Raw genomic sequence first — 19119 nt, 5'->3', positions numbered from 1 at the left:
TGTTACAACCTGGGCAGTACATTCTGATCTTTGCAGCAGCCGATGCTGTTGGCATTTAAAGGCTCAAGATGACAAGGAATCAGTGCAAAATCCAGTGAATGCTGCCAAGATGGAAAGCAACATCTGATCTCTGCCTCAAAAGCTGTGTCCTGTCAACAGTACTGCCCACCCAGCTGCCCCAGGCTGTGGCCTAGTGGTTGAGATTCTATGAGGTGACAGAAACAAGCCTTCACACACCAAGGGCGTGCTGCAAGTCACATCTCACTTTCTACTGCTCGAGGCATTATTCAGTCCTCATCCACCTGGACATAGACCGCCTTTTAAATTCCCATGCTGGAAAAACAAAGTGCTTCACACACAGTTGAAATAAAAGTCAGAAACTGACAAAAATGTTTAATATTAGTTTTGAAGAGAAAGTGACCGTACTCGCTTAGATGAGAAAGTAATGACTGGGTGTGTTTAGTGAGCTCTCCTGCCAACCTGTCAGCCCATGGCTGTGGCTCTCTGCGAGGCCCAGGCCTCCCCACTGCTGCTCTCAGCGTGTGACAATGCAAACTCACTGGGACACAAAACACAACTGCCATGGGAGCCGGCGTGTGGAGGCTGCGCTCAGGTCTGCGTTTGGCTGCCGCTCTGGGCCTTGGCACATGTCAGCAGAACTGCAAGAGAAGGGAGTTTAAACCCCAATTAGAAACCTCACTGCTAAGGGTTGCTGCAGAAAAAGGTAAGGATCCAGGTGTGGGCTTGTTTCAGAAGCTGGCAAGGGCTTGGGGGTTCTCAGAAGCAGGGGCCAAAGGGAGCTCCCATGTGAATCTCTCGCTGTGGCTCTTTGGCAATTTGTAGTGGCATCATTTCTGCTCACCACCGACCAGGAGATTTCTGCTCACCCCTGAGCTCTGTGCACAGCATGAAAGAGCCGTTCTGAAATCCTGAACATCATCACCACTACCCTCAGAGGCAGCATGGAAAGCACTGTGAAGCTGGTTATGGAAGAAGGGACATGAGGAGAGAACAGGAAATGTGGAAATGAGACTTGGCCCCAGCTGGTCTGCAGGGATGAACCCAGGAGCTCTCGCCTCTGTGCTGGGAGGGAAGATCACTCTCTAGAGCCAGCGAGGGTTTGGCATGCACCTCTGAACAGCAGCCAAGTGGCTGCAGCATGCTGGGTGCAGGCACCCCAACACCCCTCAGTGCCAGTAATAGCCCTGGTGCGCTACCTTCCAGCGATTCCCACACTCATTGCACACGACGAAGGTGGTCATGGGCTCATCGGAGCTGCGGGTCTGCACCTGGTGGAACAGAAGGGAGGTGAGAGCTGAGCATCACACATGGTCCTGTCCCTCTGGCCTCCAGGGGTTGTTGTGCTGGGCTCATAAAATCAATGAGACCGAGGTTTGGGATGGCAAAAGGAGCTTTCCAGTAAAATCAGTCTGGTGGTTGTGTTACACACATACACACATCACGTCCCCCTTCAGCTGACAAGTTTTGGGACAGAGCATTTCCCTCCTCACCCAATCTGCTGTCCATTTCTTGCAGGTGACTCTGGAAGTGGACATGCCTACAGCCAATCCCTCCCCAGACTGTCCCCCAGGAAGGGATGTGACCAGCACTGCCACGACAAACCCCTCAGTCCCAAGCACAAGAGCATAAAAAAAGCACTCAGAGCAGTCCAACATCCTGGCCTCACAGGAACACACTCCGGGTTACCAGGTTCTGCACAGTTCCAATCTGGTTTGTGTTTGAGCCATTAAGGAACTCTGATATTTAACCCAGATGTGATTGCTGCCTCTGACTGGCTCTTGCCAGAAACACATACTTTACTAAAAACCAGATTTTCGTGGCATTTGAATACCACAAGGCAGATCTAGACTGCAAACACTGGTACTCCCCACATTAGTCAGGCAGAACTGTGCCGAGGGGTGATTATGGTGATCTACGTGTGTAATTACCCAATGTGCAAGAGTCGCAGTATTTGCATGATGCAAATTAACCATTTTTGTAAGAATGCTGGACAGCTAAATTCTGCAACTCTCCCCCTTTACTGTCTGCTTCCAACATGCTCATAAATGCCAGTTCATCTACTTGAGACTTACATCTCATCACCCCCTAGTGATTTCACTAGAAAACAAATCAAAATACAGAAAGCCTCCTGATACTGCTATTTAGAGGACACTGCTGTCTCCTGCTCAAATTCCAGGCACTCAAACTCTAGCCAACTCCAGGTGGAGACAGTGCCATGTGCTGGGACAGCCCAGGAATGGTTACTGGGAGCACTGGCAGAGCGAGGCCCCTCGCCTGAGCCAGCCTGTGGGATGCAAGGCTGCTGCTGAGCCAAAGGAAACTCCCTGGTCAGATTCCTGGATCTCCTTCTCTTTCCATGTGTTTATATGTCAAGTCCAAGCAGATGCAGGAGTCTCACCCAGCACTTGCACACGCAGTTTGTGCGCAGTCACTCAGCAGCAATCTGGTGGCTGCTGGTGCATTTTTGGGTATCTGCACATTCTAAACCACTGACTCACAGCAAAGGCACATTTATCTCCAGATGCCTGGCACGAACATGGGAGCTAAAAAGCACTGGTAATGTACAAGGCTTCCAACAGCTGGCCACGGGGAAGAAAAATCCTCTGTCTGCTCACATCACAGCTTCGTTTATTCCTTTTGTTTCACTCATTTCATGCTATTTGATTTTAAATAAGTTGGGACTTATCCAGCTGCAGGTAATCTATATTCTTAATTTGTACTTTTAATACCATCAACTTGGTGTCTGGGTCAGTTTCTGCAGCCTTTCCTCTACACTACCCACTCCTTTCTTGTCTGAATCCCAGCATTCCCAGCATCTGCTTTAGGTGTAGAGCACTGCTGAACCTTTGAAAGCTTCCTCAGTGCTTCACAACTCCATTCTTGTACAAGTGAGTCAAAAATTACACAAGCTCACAGAAACATGTGCACAAGTACATTTTAGACAGCTACGAGCGTTTTCTGTCCACCAGTAGCAAAATTTGTGCTGTGCTGCAGGCCCTGTCACAGAGCAATGTGAGCTCGTGACCATGACAGATGATGGCCTGTGCAGAGGCCAAGACAGGAGCAGGAAAACCAACCTGGGTGTAGGTACAGTTTTTCTTCTTGCATTTCCCACAGGTGAAGAGGTCAGTCTGTGTCCCTCCTGTCTTGGCCATCTGATGCTCCCGGATTGCTTCTTTTGTCATGGCTTTCCTGATCTCTTTCAGCTCATTACTGGCCATTTCCTTTCGGAAGAAAAAAAAAAAAATTAAAAAAAAAAGGACAATAAAATCACATCTGCCCAGTTTTACCACCACACCCACTACAGTGGAAACAGCCAACAGGACAAGGCAGCCTGACAGATGGGCATTAACACAGAAAGCCTGTTCCAATTCTGGTTTCTGGTTCATACCCAGGGCCCCGGGATGATGGGAAGGCTCAACAAACGACTCTACACACTGCAAACCCCACTGCAAGCTCACTCCATGCACTCTGGCAGCAGCTACTGAGAAAACTGCAACCCTTGCAGCAGCCCAGCTAAGTCTCAGGACATCCCCTGTGAGAAGCAAACCTTGCTCCTCAGGCTCCCTCACCTCCGAGGTCATCACGGCGATCTGCTCGGGGGTGATGGCCCCACACAGCACATTCTTTTTCAGCTCGGGATTTTTGGAGTCCTTCAGGTTGGAGATGCGGCTCCTCACGCGGTTTTTGTACTTCATGTCGGTGTTCTTGACATCCTGGTAGATGCGTAAGGGCAGTCAAGGAGCCTGCAACCAGCCCAGAGGCATCAAGCACTTCCCAGCCACCCGTGAAGAGCAGGATTGTCACCCACTGCCAGGATGGAGGTGCTGGGACACAACAGCAGCATCTGCTCTGGGAGGTCAGTGCTGGACTTGAGAGTAGGTTTCTACAATCCCAAACTCCAGGGGCTTCCAGCTTGGGCTTTTTCACTGTGCTGGAAATATTCAGCTATGCTCAGGTTCTACAACCTCCCCTTTCTCTCAGCAAGGCAGCCACAAACCCCTCCACTGAGAAACCCCAGCTGTACCTCCAACCCCACAGTTCCTATACCAAGTAAATTCCTCACATAAGGCTTATCTCACATCAACATGGAACTTGATCCTCACTGCTCCATCCTTTCCATTGAGTTTGTCTAGATCAGCACACTCTTCTCAACAGGGAGCACTGGGAAGTTGCATGTATTTGGAAGCAGAATCAAAAGCAGGAAACAACACTCTGATAGGAACGACAAACAAGGAACTACAGTCTCTGAGCTCCAACTCCACACTGGTAGTTCCTTAGCAGACCCAGCCAAGCAGAGCTGGAAACAGACCCAGAAACCTGACAAGCTGCACCAGAACATTTATCCTGTTTTTCCTTTGAGCACATGGATTTCACAGCTGGAGGCATGCAGGAAGCACAGTACAGCAAGGATATACTCTTCAATCTGGGCTGCTATGTGCTCGCAGTCAGCACCGATGGCAATGTAGTCGTCTGCAAGACAGCACAAACAGGAGCTCAGTGCCTTCCAACCAAGCCAGGGCTCCTCAGGCTCAGGATTTCTGAGCTACACATCTGGACAGCTTGGTTTGATTCACATGCTCTTCCCATCAAATGGCATCTTGGCATTTGCTCTTCCTACTCTCAGACCCTTTGGAAAAGGGCAGTGATGAAAATAGATTAATCTAGCCAGTCTGTGCCCTGTGCCTCTCTAGGATATGGACTGCATGAGACAGAGCTAACAACAGCCTTGGCCCAAGAACTTATTAGTTTTCCAATATATTTTTCACACAATTGAAATCAAATGTATATAGGCAGGAATTGATTTTCATCAGATATTCACCTCAATAAGTAACTCTACTCAGACCAACCACCTGTGAGGGCCTGGAGGTGTACAGCATTGGGATCAAGCCTTTTTTTCTCATCTCACCTCAGGACTGTCTGCTCCTCCCCTCTTCTCCCACACTTCCAGACATGCTGAGTACCTGCAGTTGCCTCTCACTTGAGATGGCACAGACTGAATGCAAGAGGGACCTGTTCCACCCCAGATCCAGAGGACCACAATATTTAAGGAGCTCCTGTCTGCAAAGACAGCAGAGTTGGACAGCAGATGCTGACTGGCATAAGCATCATTCCTACAAAGTCCATGTACTGAGTAACAGCTTCACTTTGTGCCCCAAGGGTGACAGGGAAGACAGCTCCACTTAACAGCAATCAGAAAAGATCTAGAAAGTGACTGCACACCTGAAAGATTAAACTTCAGCACAGACCACCCCATGTTGCAACCTTGTGTGACAAACTCTGTGCTGCAACCCTGTGTTCTTAACAGCCACTACTTGACACATTGTCATGCCTCCAGCTCCAGCCAGGTCGCTGTGTAAGAGTCTGAAAATGCTGCAACAGCACCCAGTTCATCAAAGGAGTGGCCAGTGGCTAGACTGAGCTGCTGGCAATAATCCTTTGACAAGGCTGCTCTAGAACGGTATGTCTAAGCTGAGCTGGCACTGACAGTCTCTGTGAGAATGGTCCAGGAGCTGTGAAGCACTTGAGGAAATGCAGGGCTTCCCCCAGGACTTACCATCAGCCTGCAGAGCTGCTGTCAGCATCTCCCTGCATTTGTTGCGCACAGCGTCGCACGTGATGGGGGCCGGAGGGAAGGTGGTGATTTTGGGGGTGGTCGGAGTCTTTGGAGGCTCCTGCCTTTTGTTGGAGCTAAAAGAAAAACTTCACCTGTCAGAATGTCTCAGTTTGGGCCACTGAGAGCAGAGAAGGAAGCAGCAGGTATGTGGCCAAGCATCCTGTTAATCACAATACAGAACCAGTCAGAACACAGTGCAAAGTCATTGTCCCAAACCAGCACAGAGCACAACACGGCAGCCAATGCCCTCAGCCCAGACACGAGCTCTCCTCTGGACACTGCTGGCTGCCAGCAGAGGTTTAATCCATGAACAACCCTGACAACCATCTTGTGTTATTCAACACACATCAGCTGCTGCACCACTGGGCATCAAGTGAAAACATCACTGCTGAACACCACCAGTAACTCAAATACACTCAGGACATCTGAGACCATCAGCACTCTCAGTTTGGCAGTACAGTGCAGATTCATGGTACTTCTTTCCTCTTTAACTTTGCAGGACACCAGGTCTATCACTGCTCTCAGCAGAAAGCAAGCAGAAACCTCCAGAAGAAAGAGCTTGCTAAGGAAAACAAAGAAAAAGAAAGAAAATGGCTCCTTCAGCTTTGATATTTAAAAAACAACAACAACAAAGCCTAGCACATAAAAGGTTCTTCCTTTTTCCTGTAATCTAAGAAAGGCACTGATTACTCATCTCACTGAAGAGCACCCCTACACAGCTCATACATGGGCCAGGATAGCACAGGACTAAGAAATACTGCTTTGCCCTCAAAAATAACTCCATTTCCACCTGCGGGCAACCATGGGCACAGGCAAGGGAATGCAAACACCTGCCTGCTGTGGCTGACTCAGTCAGGTCACCTGCCAGGGGAGCAGGATGGAGACCTGCCTTCACAATCAGCACATGATGTGGGCAGGCTGAGTCACTGCTGCAGGGTCTGCATGGAGAGAAGGAACCTCAATGAGCAGCTCAGCTGGTTGTGCACACAGAAAGCCTAACATCTGCACATGGCGTTAGTCAGCCCTGCAAATACTGCTGGTAAAAGACCTGGGTTAGTATGAATCACAGATGATTTTCTAGAGCTTTGTTCTCCCCCTAAATCTAGGCAGCAGTATAGCAATTTTTTTTCAGCAGAGATTGCTCTGGCTTTGGTGATTTGGCTGTAAAATGCCCTGTATTTATGGCCAATGCCTGGTGCCATTATTGCATAAAGAGACAGGGAAAAAAAAGAAACTTCAATATTTCACCCATGGCATGCCGGCAGTATCATCTTGAAGATCCAAGTGGCTTGACAAATTTTATTAAGCTGGGTCACTACTGCCAGTTCTTTGCCATCAAAAACAAATTTGTTATGAACAAGCACTTCCACTACACTGTCCTGGAAGGGATTAGTCAGCCCACAAAAAAACAGCACTAAGCTGGAAACCTTCCGAATCTGCTGCCACACAAACTGAGCCAGACGACTTTAGGGACTTATCCTGTGAGCTTCTGTGACTAAGGTCATATCCAGTCTGGCTCAAACCCCACAGATCACCACTGGGGCCACCACATCTCCTCAGTTCAGAACCTCACCAAGCCCTTTTCAGAAGCATCCATCAGTGAACCTTCAGCAAATGGCTCACATCAAACCAAAGAAGAACTTTGATTTCTTGCTTATATGAATGAGTTGATGCATTCTGTGAGGGAGATTGTACTGTGAGCTCACTGTGTTTTACTGACCAGTAGCTGAATAAAACTCCTTTTTACCAGCTGGTTTTACTGGTCAGCACTGCAGGATCTCATTAAAGAACAGATTTGTGTCCAAACAGCTCAAAACATCAATAGGATTTACACTGCACATGTTACAAAAAGAAGAAACAACTTAGCCTGTAAATAATCCATTAGATGATGATTTTCTCCCATCTGGAATGTAGAAACTGCCATCAGGTACTTTTGTGCTTAAGAAACTACACACAAATCACAGGCAGCACTCATGGGGGTGTATATACCAGAGCATACACTAAGGAATAACCCATAATTCAGGAATAACCCATCTAAAAAATCACAGCTTCTCATGTTACATAAAATAGTTTGGAAAAATTAGACTTCCCAAAGGACAAAGGCAAAGCATACTTACAGTAAAAGGAAGGACTGAAGGAATATGGGTGGTTTGTGGCAAGAGAAACTTAAAGGAGACAAGTCCTGAATTTCCTTACAAAGGAGGATGGTAGGAAAAAATCCACAGAAGGGTGTAGAAATGGGTTTTGTAAGACAGGTTTTGATTGAGAGCAAGTTTTAAACTGTAAAGGTGAGTTATGAATTGGAAATACTGCCAAGGGCAGCTGTGGAAATGCCTTGACCTGAGGTTTTCTAGGGCTGTCAAAGAGCTTGAAAGAAGCCTATCAGGGACAGCTTGGGCAGAGGTTGTGCTGTGCTGAGAAGGGGCTGCAGGAGAAGTTTCCTGAGAGCTCTTCCAGATTTAAATTTTGTATCATTTTGCAAACAACAAACAAAGGCTTCCCAGAGCAAAATGCTGTGTGTGAACTCAGTGACCTCGGTGTGAACTCAGAACATCAACCTTCACTACAATGAGTCCTCAAACACAGGTCTTCAAACCTGTATTTGAAGAGGCAATATTTGATTTTCAGGAAAGTTCTATCTGCAATTGAATATTTAGATGTTTATTCCTTGGGGGTGGAAAAAAGCTCAACAAGATGCACGGTAGTCCCATTTCTGTTAGCTGATCAGGAAAGATACATTTGCCTGAACACACACATCAACCATGCACTAAGATGAGAGCTGATCCCTCAAGAATTAGATGAAACAGACTTCTCAACCATTCCAAAGACAAAAAATTATTTATTAAGTTTTAGAGGTTAGTTTATAAATAGAATCATTGGGAAATAGAGCTCAAACACACCTAGAAGACTTATTTCAGGAAATCCTTGTGGTTCACACTGTTCCTGTTAAACATGAGAAAGAGCTTGTAAATCTATCCAGGCAGCAAAAGTTTATACATAAAACAAGGCTATGCTGGAACAAAATGGTGGCAAAGCAGCAGCCATGGATTGCAAACAGAACTCAGGGCTGCACTGGAAGAAAATGCCACAGAAGAGCTAAATTCAGGCCACAGATCCAAAACCTCCTAATAAAGGCAGTTTAGAGAATGCTGGAAAAGAAAAACCTCATGCTGCCAGAGACAGAAACATTAGACACAGCCCATTAAAATGAACTACACTATGGGTCTGAAACTCTACTGCACAACAGAATATGCTTTGGATTAGAGTAATGCAGTATCTAAATTCACAGGTGGCAGCTCCACGCTGGCTGGCTCAGAGCTTTCAAGTCTTGCAGTGATAGCTCCAGTCACTACACAGGGATTTCTACATCTGTGCTCCAGAAAGCAAGATGAGCTTCAGGCTAAGAGTTAGTCAAATATTTTTCCCTGACCAAAATGGAAGGCGTAGCCAAAATCTAACAGACTAAGAGGCTGAAATATCTGAATACAAACTGATTTCTTTGGTGTCTTGACAGCAGCCTCATCTGAACCAGCTATCACACACAGAGCAACCAGTCTGACTCCACTGCAGCCTCTGCTTCAAACAGAGACTCTCCTCTGCCAATAAATTATTATTTTTTTTAAGGCAGATTAGTAGTTTATTTTGCAGGACTGGAGAAAAAACATTCCTGTCTCTGGAAGAGAGCCTGACTCAACAGACTAACACCAGAAGCTGGCCCCTGCTCCTGGTCTAGGCTACACAAATCCATTGGCTTCTGTTCATCCTTCACAGCCAAGGATGCTTTGCTAGTCAGAAGATGGAGGCTGAATACAGGTAAAAAGCATCAAGGATTAAAAAACCCCATCAAACTGCAGTGTCTGCAGCACATTAAGGCACAAGGGAACATCAGCAGCACAAGACAGAGAGCTCCACCCCACATAAGTGACAAAACAAGGAGGCAGCAAGGAGGGGTTTTGTACCTACAGCCAAGATCCTGTTCTGAGTGAAATGCCACACAGATACACACAGATCTGAACAGCCCTGGCTTCCACTCTGCACTGCATCACTGAACTCCATCCTGGCTGTGAAGTCTCCCAAGTCCTTTCATTGCACTACTTAGCAAATCCTTTTTGCCATTTCATGGAAGCAAGATAACCAAAGATACCAGTCATTTAAAGTCATGGAGCATCAGCAGCCTTCTCTCCATCAGCAGCTCTGCGTCGAGCTGCAAAGGCTCACCCTGAAGTGCCAAGCCTTGAGAGAGCTGAGCAAAACCAAAGAAGTGACAAGAAAGTGACAAACAAAGGCTGCAAACATGGAAAATCCTGCAATCCAGGAGGACTACAGCCTGACTACTCTAAATCTTCTGTCAAGCTTGGGAAATTGGCTAAATCACTTAAGAGCCAAATCTAGGAAGCACACACCCTCCTGGGATCTGAGGCTGGGAGAAATTTCTAGAAGAAAGCTTTAAATCCCATTTTTCCCCTCCCCTTTGATCACTGTCTGCACTCAACAACTGCAGTCACAGGCAATGGAAACAGGATGCAGCATCCAAGGCATGGCAAGGAGCAGCGGACCTGCCAGCTGGGGGACATCAGCCACAGGGAAAAGGGGACTTCTGCTGGGATTTGTCAAGGACAAAGAAATGGAAGTTTTACTTTAGTAATGTATCAATCAATCCCATCCACTGCAAAGGCCAAAAATATTCTTCATTCTAAGGAGTTCAAAGTTAGAAATAAACAAAAATGCATAAAAATGCAACTTATAAAAGAATAGGGAAATGTTCTACTACTAGGCCACTACTAGAAAAAACAACACATAACCAAGAGTAAAAAACTTTAAATAAAATATTAATAAAATTCAAAAACTCACTAAAGCCATTTTTAGATGTATATTTCTGCATTATAGTTAATTATTAACACCACACAGATCAATCTTGAAGAAGAAACACTTCCAGCATCTCTGACCAGAAATTTGACTATACAATATTCCTGACTCAGATACTTAAAAATAAAGATTAAAATAAGGTGCCTTAAGAAAACTTAAATTCTCCAACAGAGTCATCTTTGGTAAAAGGGAAGTATTACCTTTGGTCTCTTGAGTTACCAGTCTCCCTGGAGGAAGATGTTGGCAAAGACAGGCTTTTCTTTTTGTCCTCATTTTTTTCCTCAGAAGCATCTATGTTCAAAAGAGGAATAAGTTCAGAACTGGTATTTATGCCACAGCCCTGCCTATGTTTCTCAGTGTTTTCACACTACCCACTGTTGGCCTAAAGTTACTATTCTCCCAAAAAGAATCTGGAGAAAATGCCTTTATGGCCTTCCTGCTTCCCAACAGATCTTCTCCTTGCCTCCAAGTAGAAATTAATTTAAACAAGAGCTTTCCTCACCAAACTAGAGAGCAATCGGTTTCCCTTCCTGGGAGATAAGCCTCCTCACAAGACAAGCCTCCTCACAAAAGTTTCTTTCAGAGGCTGCTGAGCAGGGATTAGATCAAGTTCTCTCAAGCACAACTAAAAGCAGAATTTCCAGCCAACACCAGCTGAAGAGCCAGTACAGGCTGGTCCTTGTGGAACTACAGCTTCTTCTGATTCCCAAGTGCTGCTGAAAGCCAACAGCACAACCCTGGAGAGGACCTTCCTGACACTGTAGAACAAGTTTGACCCAGAGGTAAATTGTCTGAGTCTAGCCAACACACACCCAACCTAATGAGGAGGTAACAATCCAGGCAGGACAAGAGCCCTTTTAACACTCATCCAGCCTGGCAAGAAATGGGAGCTCATAACAGGGAAAGCCTCCCCAAGCTGGAAATGGTCCATGTGAGTTTATCTACAAGATGGTGAACTCAGATCCTTCTCCAATTCACCACCCCAAATCCATTCCAGAACTTCCCTTCCTGAGCTGCTGCATGAGGCTGACAGCACACATGGTGCTAATGCCACGCAGAGCACAAGTGGGAGCAGAGGGCTCAGAGCACAAATAGTTTCTACAAATAACGTTGCTAATTATTATGTGATGAGGTATAAGTTAATAGTCCTGAAGCTTTCAACGCTCTTCCAATTATGAGCTGGCTAAACAGGAGCTAAATCTAGGGGGATGCATGATAGGACACAAAACTCGAAAGACAGAGAGGGTGGAATTGTAAAGGCTGATTTGCTAGAATGTTTATTCAGATCAAGAGATAAGATCTCCCAAAAAATTCAGCCTCCCACTGAAGGCAGCTTGTTCATAAGCTGAATCTGACAGGAACATGCTGATTCTCTTACCTAGAAGTTTCTTCCAAGATTTGATGAGGGATTTGGCAAGTGATATCACTTCTTCATCTGTGCTCTGCTTCCTCAGTGCATTCACCGACATCCCAATGCGGGTGGACTGCAAGGGAACACCCCAGTGAACCACTCCAGAACAGACTCAATATTAGTCACTAACTGAAATCTCAAATAACCACGACAAGGTCAAAGCCATGACCAAGACAGGAGTATCCAAAGGCTTGCAGAATGATTCTGTGACCCTTACAATTTTGGAAGAGTGAGGTGACACTCTCCAGCTTGCACAACTGAACAGAAGACACATCCAATCTCCCACAAATCCCTTCCCTACACACTTGTGAGTGACATTCAAGCTCAGAGTGAAAAACTCCAAGATGCATCACAACTTCCAAATTGTAATTCTGCTCACTCCTCCCCAATGTTCTAAATATCAACATTACAAAGAACTTCTCCCACGACTGCCCTCTGTGTTTGCTACTTTAACCCAGTTTTTCCTCTTTTTGCAGCCTACAAACAAGAGTTGAGCAGTTACACACATGGTGACCAAGAGATCTTTAATTGCCAGTCTAAAAGCCAGCTTCTGCACTATTTTGTTGGATTTAATGTTTATTTTCATTTTTTGCATGAGGCGAGAAGTGTGAGGAAATCTATTAGGTTTATTTAGACAACATTTTGAACTCATCCAGATGTAAACTTAAGCTTTTTACCATAACTGTGCAACTCACCTGCAGTAAATCCAAAGTCATAGGCATACTTTTCAGTTCTTTCAGTAAATCCATTGCACCTTCCTGGAGAGGAAAGGAGAAAGAGAATGAATGCTTTTATTAAAGAAATTCAACAAGTTGGGAATAGACACAGAAAGTTGAATTCAAAGGAAAAAATACCAACAAGCATTCCCTGAAACATCAGCAAGCACACTGCTGGGTGCTGCTCCACTCAGACAGTAGATCCTGCAACCTGAAGGCCCCTGAATCACTGGAATGGGCAAAACACATCACTGGAGTGCCACAGGTCCTTGCTTGTGTATGGTGCAAGTGCAGCATTAGTTTATTATTCTTACCTGGCACAGTAAACACTTTTAACACCTGAAAACCACACTCTGAATTGCCAGTGACTCCATGTAGCTGTTTCCTAAATACCCCACTGTGCTCAGGAGAAAAGAGAGAACAGGAACAAAGCCAGCAAGCTGTGATGCTGAAGAGTTGGTCACTTGAAACTTGTTCTGTGAAGTCTCCTTACATTACCTCTACATCCCAGAACCCATGACCAGGAAACATCTGACGAGGAATCTGTAGATACATAAAACTGGCAGTCACTCTGAGAATTGGAAATCACTTGTCTCCCTCTAGCACATCCCAGCCTGGCATAGGCCTTTCTCCATTCAGCTGGCTCTTTCCTCCCAACCCCCCTCCCTCAAACAAGGCTTCCAGTGTTCACATTGAGCAGCTCATTTACAACACCAACCACTCCAAGCCCAGTTGCAGCACAAGGCCTCCACAAACACCATTGTAGGGGAGTGACGCTGCCTGCACTGCCAGCCCTGTCTTCACATCCCATCCTCCCTATGCAGAAGGGCTGCTTCCAACTCATCCCAGGAAGCAATCCAGCTGCAATCCACCCTACAGAACAGATGCTCGAATCAAAGCAGAATCAAAGCTTTCAGTGTGCACACAAAACTCACACCAGCATAAACCACACACATTTACCATACCCAGAACGACTGACCTCCCCCTCAGGCAGTTTCACACCTTCCTGCTCCTCCAGCCCTGAACACCCAAAGTGACCCGATGACTCCTGACTCCAAATGGAGCCACAATGGCAGCAAATGAGGATCCACAAAAAAACAAAAGCAACAACCAGGTACTCCAGAAACTGTCCTGCAGGAAGAGTTCTAAGATTAGCCAACACACAGCATGCTGCAGTTCAGCACTGTCTCAAATGCCAGCCAAGAGGAAATGTTGCATACCCCTTCTGTAAGAAGCTGCCTCTTTCCCAATGAAGCTGGAAGCAAATTCTGCAAAGTTGTCCCTTTCCTATTTCAACACTGATGCTGAAAACCTGCCACCAGTGAGAACAGACATCACAGGCTGTGCTTTAGCCCAAACACACTTCCCTGGGCTGTTCCAACAGTGACACAAGTGACAGTGCTCACCCGACCCACAGCTGGCAAGGTCAGTCCAACATCCAAAAGTTCATGTGATAACAGCACCCAGCATCCCACCACAGAGTACCACACTCCTCTAATACCTCCCACTTCTCATCCATAATCTCCCACTCTCCACAGCCCTTCCCAGCCCCAAAATTCCTGTCCCCCACCCCAAACACAGATGTACATCCTACCTCTATCACAAACCCTTGTCAGCTTTCTGCCTTAGCACTTGCATGACACTGTTCCTACAAGTACTGATATATCCCATCAAGCTGGAAAACACCGGCTCCTGTCCCCCCAGGCTGTCACACGGGTCACAGCACACCCTGAGTGCAGACAGCAGCTTGGCCAGCCCTTGCACTCCAGAGGCCACGGCAGTGAGAAGTGGTGCCGGCGTGGGATGGAGATGCAGGAAACAAATCCATGAACAATGGGGCTTTCCGCGAGGGCAAACCGGGGCAGCCCCAGGCCGGTGCTGGTGCGGACTCCCCTTCCAGCTGGGGATGCTCTCCAGGAGGGGAACACCGGGCAGGCAGCACAGGGTGAGCCCCGGAGTGCTGAGATGTGAGCGGGGGATCAGTAGGGGGACTGGAGAACGCCACAGCACCCAAGGAGGCAGATAGGGCTGCTCGCCCAATAATTGGAAGCGGGTGGATCCTACCCCTCCGCAAAGGATGGGGAACGGAGAGGGCGACGGGGCCTGGGGGAGGGAACCCCACTTTAAAGGGGGGAGCGTCTGCTCCAGCACGATGTAATGACCGGGGCGGCACTGGAAGAGAGGCTCCTAAAATGGGGTCTGGGGAACGGAAGGCCCCTGACAACGGGCACCGAGGGAGAGGCGGGGGTCCACCAGCGCGGCAGCGAGGAGGGGATCCTGCGGAAGGACGGGGGCGCGTCCGCCAGACAAGAGCCCGGGGCAGGGGGCGGCTCCCCACGCCAACCGGGCTGCGGGGGCCCTGCCGCCGCCACTCACCGCGTTCTTCTTGGCCACCATCTTGTCCAGGCGCCTGGCAATGCGCACGATCTCGTCCTCCCCGCCCATCTCGCCGCTCCCCGGGATCGGTGCCGGGGCCGGACGGGGGTCCGGGCGGGGGGAGCTGCGGTCGGTGCCCGGTGCCCACCTCAGCACCCGGTGCCGCAGTCAGGGCGGGCGCACGCGAGGCACGACGGGAGTTGTAGTCCTCGGGACGCCAGCTCCACCCGCCGCCTGCCGGAGCGCAGCCCACGAGCAGGACTTCATCTCCCAGCGTGCCCCGCAACCGTCCAGCAGGATGCCGCCCGGCCGCCGGGGGCGCTGTGGGGGCAGCGGTTCGCCCCGCGCAGGGGGCTCGGAGCCGAGCTGGGGCTGAGGGACCCCCGGTCCCCACCCGCGGGGCTGTGCCACGGCACGGCAGGAACAGCCGTGTCCCGAAGTGCTGCAGCGGGTCCGGAGGAGGCCACGGAGATAATGAGCACCTCTGCAGGGAAGACAGGCTGAGAGCTGCGGCTTTCAGCCTGGAGAAGGCTCCGGGTAGACCTTTAAAGCCCGTTCCCGTGCCTAAAGGCGCTGGAAGAGAGATTGAGGGAGGCTTTGGACAAGGGCCTGGAGTGACAGAGCAAGGGGGAACGGCTTCACACTGACTGAGAACAGAGTTAGATGGGGTATTGGAAAGAAATTCTTCCCTGTGAGGGTGGTGACAGCACTGGACAGGGTGCCCAGAGAAGCTGCCCCGGGATCCCTGGAAGTGTCCAAGGCCGGGTTGGATGGGGCTTGGAGCAGCCTGGGACAGTGGAAGGTGTCCCTGCCCGTGGCAGGGGGTTGGGACAAGATGAGCTTTACAGGCCCCTTCCACCCCACACCATTCTGTGACTGTGACTATTGTCCGTGGCTGTGCTGAGCCCTCGGAGCAGTGCTGGATAAACTGCTGGATGAACTGGATAAATGCTCCCTGGATGAACCGAGGCTGTGCCCCTCATACGGCCTTGGGGACTGGACAGCAGTTACCATTGGCAAGAGGACAGATGCTCTGGGGGGTCCAGGCTGGACCCCCTGTAGATGGCACTCGCACACTGTGCGAGGGCAGCGCATCCCCCGGGAGCTGCTGCTGAGCGCTGTCGCTCCATCCAGCTGGTTCCTGGCAGAGGAAGAATTTCCATGCACAGCCGCCTGCACAGCCCTCGCCAAGCGCTGTTTCAGAGAGGGCCCTGATTGTGCTGGTGAAGAGCGGCCGTGTCCTGCCCCGGTGGAGCTGCAGATCATGTGGAAGCACAGGGATATGCTACGTGTGGCCTCAGGATGCACAGTCAGGTCTTGGGAACCAGAATTCGCAGCACTCATCTCCAGCTGCACTCTGTCCTGGAGCAGGCTGAGTCACTGAGGGCATAATCACAGACTCACAGAATTGGTAGGCTTCAGGGGCTTGGAGATCATCCAGCCCCCCTTCAAAGTCAGAGACATCTAAAGCAGGTGACACAGGAACTTGTCCAGGTTTTGAATACCTCCAGAGAGAGTAGTGAACAGATCTGTGCTAAAGCTCTGATGAGTGCCTGACCTCCGAATCTGCCCACCAGCAAGCTGCCAGCTTGCTGCTCTCCATAGCAATACCATGGAGATTTATAGAAATACCATAGAGCTCTGCAATCCCCTTGAGCAAGAGCTGCTCCCTGGATGTATGAGACACGTGTCAGTTCATCCCTGAAGCAGCAAAGGTGGTCCCAGACCAAAAGTGAGCCTTGGACCCTCTCCCTGGCGAGACACCTTGAAACTTCCTGGCTTGGCCCCATGTTTGTGAACACGAGTTCCCTCCACCCCATGGTCTGAAGCCTGTGCAGCACCTGGAAATCCTCCAACCCTTGGCAGGGTCTGGCTGTGGAGTCAGGGGGTGCCATTTTGGAGAGGCCCACCTCTGTTAGGGAGGAAGAAACAATCCCACCAAGGGGACCTTCTGGAAATGAGCAGCTGCCTGTCCCGTGTGTGGGGTCGGGTCACGCCGGTCCTTGGCGTCAGAGACACGCTCGAGCGGCACTGCTGCCACTGTCAGTGTGGTTTGTGTCACTGCAATGCAGAGATGGTTCCTGACCACAAGTATGGCCGGGGATGTGCCTCAGATTCCAGAGCACACAGTCACTGATGCCGAGCACCACCTCCCCGTCGCGCCCTGCCTCGAGCAGGAGCCATCACCCTGCCAGCGCTGGCCTCCTGCAGTGGCAACCAGCCTCACCCAGGGCCCACCACTGCCTGCCTGCCAGCGGGTCCCCAAGGATAGAATGGCACAAAATCCTCATCCCTGCAGCCCCACATGCCTACTGGGCACGTCCCCTGCCCCTGTGTGCCCGTGGGCACAGGCCAGCTCTGCAGCCCAAGCCTGCCAGCCAGTGGCTCCGCTCTTCCCAAGGGTTAACAGGACACCACAGGCCAGGCGCTTGCAGAGCAGGGAGGGTTTCTGGCTGACCTTGGCTGGGAAGCAGAGCTGGCGTCGCTCAGCCCTGCCCCCCAAGCGTGGAGCCGGTGGCCAGAACGCTCCCCAAGCCTGGGTGGAGGTAGATCCAGAGGAAACTCCACCTCCGCGGGAGCCAACCTGCTATTGCAGGAATTCCCAGAGAAATTCCCGCTTGGGGTGATCTGTCAACGGATCCATGAACTTTCTTTTACCTCTTGTGAAAGCAGCTACTTGAATGTGCTAAAAACAGAGCAGGGGCGAGTCCATTAGGGAGAGGCTGGGAGGGGGCTTTTGCTGACCCCTGCACACCAAGAGACTCCATGAAAGTCTCTGTTTGTGATGCCTCGCTGGCAGCTGCCCTTGGCAGGCAGATCTGGGAGAGCCAGGAGAAGTTTCCTGCAAAATAAAACCCCACAAAATCTCACCTGTTTTTTCCACTGGGCTACTGTATTTCCCAAGCAACTCTCAGCAGATCTGAACACAGCGAATGGGCTGGATCAGGTTGCTTCCACTATCCCCAGTAAGTTCAAGTCATTTGGAGATCAGCCATCAAACCCCACCCTTTCTCTGCTCCCAACCACCAGAGGCTTGGTCCGGTCCACTTTTGGAAAAAGCAGAGATGAGAGGCGCTCCTGGGCCTGCCTTATCCATCCACCCACCATAAAACCTACAGGGAAGCTCTGTCCTGAGACACCCCCTAACTTCAGGGGTGCTCAGATCTCCAGGACCTCAGCAGGTCACTGTTTGGAGGACTGGCTGTCCTGGGTGACACACTGGGCTTTGACCTGATAATGAGTGACCCCAGCCAGAGAACAACAATCAGTAGCTAGGAGACGCTGAGGCAGAAGATGGGAGCAGCTGCCACAGGCTTTGCCAGAGCACCACTTATTTTGGGGAGGAGTTTTGATCTGTCTCCCCTCTTGGTTTTGATGTGGATCCCCTCCTTTTCACCCTCATGGTTTTGATGTGTTTCCCCTCGTTTTCACCCTCAGCCTTGGCTGGAGGGCTCCTGGCTGATCCTCTAACCATGCACTTGTGCCAGCCCTGGAATGGAGGTAGGGATCTGCCTTTTCTTCCCCTCCTTGCTGCATCTGTCTGATGTCCTTAATCTCCTAGCCCTGGCACCAGGGACATTTGACCCTAGAGCAGTCAAATGCTCCATTCAAACTCTAAGGAAACCTGGAGAATGTGGCATGAATGGTGACTTCCATTTCTGACTTACAGACCATCCTTTGAGGAGCCAAGGGACCTCTCCACACCTTCTCTTGTGGCACATACACTCCTAACACAACAGAAGCACCATGGTTCCCAGGAGATATTTTAGGATCCATCCATGCCATTCTGGAAGAGCAGCCCACAGAGACTCTGTGTCCTCCACTCCCTACATCCCCCCACTGCATCTGTCCTGGAGCTGCAGGTGAGCACTCGTGCCTGGGGACACTGCCATCTGGACCTCCTGGGACAAGTCCTACACCCAGAAAAGCTGCAGGATTTGGCTACAGTGGGCAGCAGCTGCAAGGGGAACGTGGCCAGGACCACCCTGTGTGTTAGCCCAGCCTCTGCCACCCTGAGAAACGGGGAGCATGGAAGGGAGGATGCAGAGGAGATGATGGCTCCCATGAGCCCTGCTCATCGCGAGTGCCAGGGTGGAGTTTGGACCTCCAGC

At 49.7% G+C, this 19119-nt stretch overlaps 1 protein-coding gene across 2 annotated transcripts; it reads right to left on the bottom strand.

Moving 5' to 3' along the window:
• Positions 1 to 361: 361 nt before the first annotated feature.
• On the bottom strand, positions 362 to 15203 carry TCEA2 (transcription elongation factor A2). 2 transcript variants are annotated; one of them, XM_050982084.1, is made up of 11 exons: positions 15008 to 15203; positions 13130 to 13174; positions 12611 to 12673; positions 11883 to 11988; positions 10705 to 10795; positions 5579 to 5712; positions 4438 to 4494; positions 3594 to 3748; positions 3099 to 3245; positions 1218 to 1289; positions 362 to 659 (listed from the first exon to the last, which is right to left on the bottom strand). In XM_050982084.1, exons 1-11 carry the CDS (start codon positions 15074 to 15076, stop codon positions 651 to 653), a joined length of 948 nt encoding a protein of 315 aa, XP_050838041.1. In that variant the 5' UTR covers positions 15077 to 15203; the 3' UTR covers positions 362 to 650. The 2 variants fall into 2 exon arrangements, with proteins under 2 accessions (XP_050838041.1, XP_018772884.1); XM_018917339.2 differs by lacking the exon at positions 13130 to 13174 and having other exon boundaries at positions 625 to 1289.
• Positions 15204 to 19119: the final 3916 nt, after the last annotated feature.

Source organism: Serinus canaria, chromosome 20 (genome assembly GCF_022539315.1).
Source record: "Serinus canaria isolate serCan28SL12 chromosome 20, serCan2020, whole genome shotgun sequence".
NCBI lineage: Eukaryota > Metazoa > Chordata > Aves > Passeriformes > Fringillidae > Serinus > Serinus canaria.
Note: the sequence above shows the minus strand (reverse complement) of the source record. Positions and strands in the feature narration are given on the sequence as shown.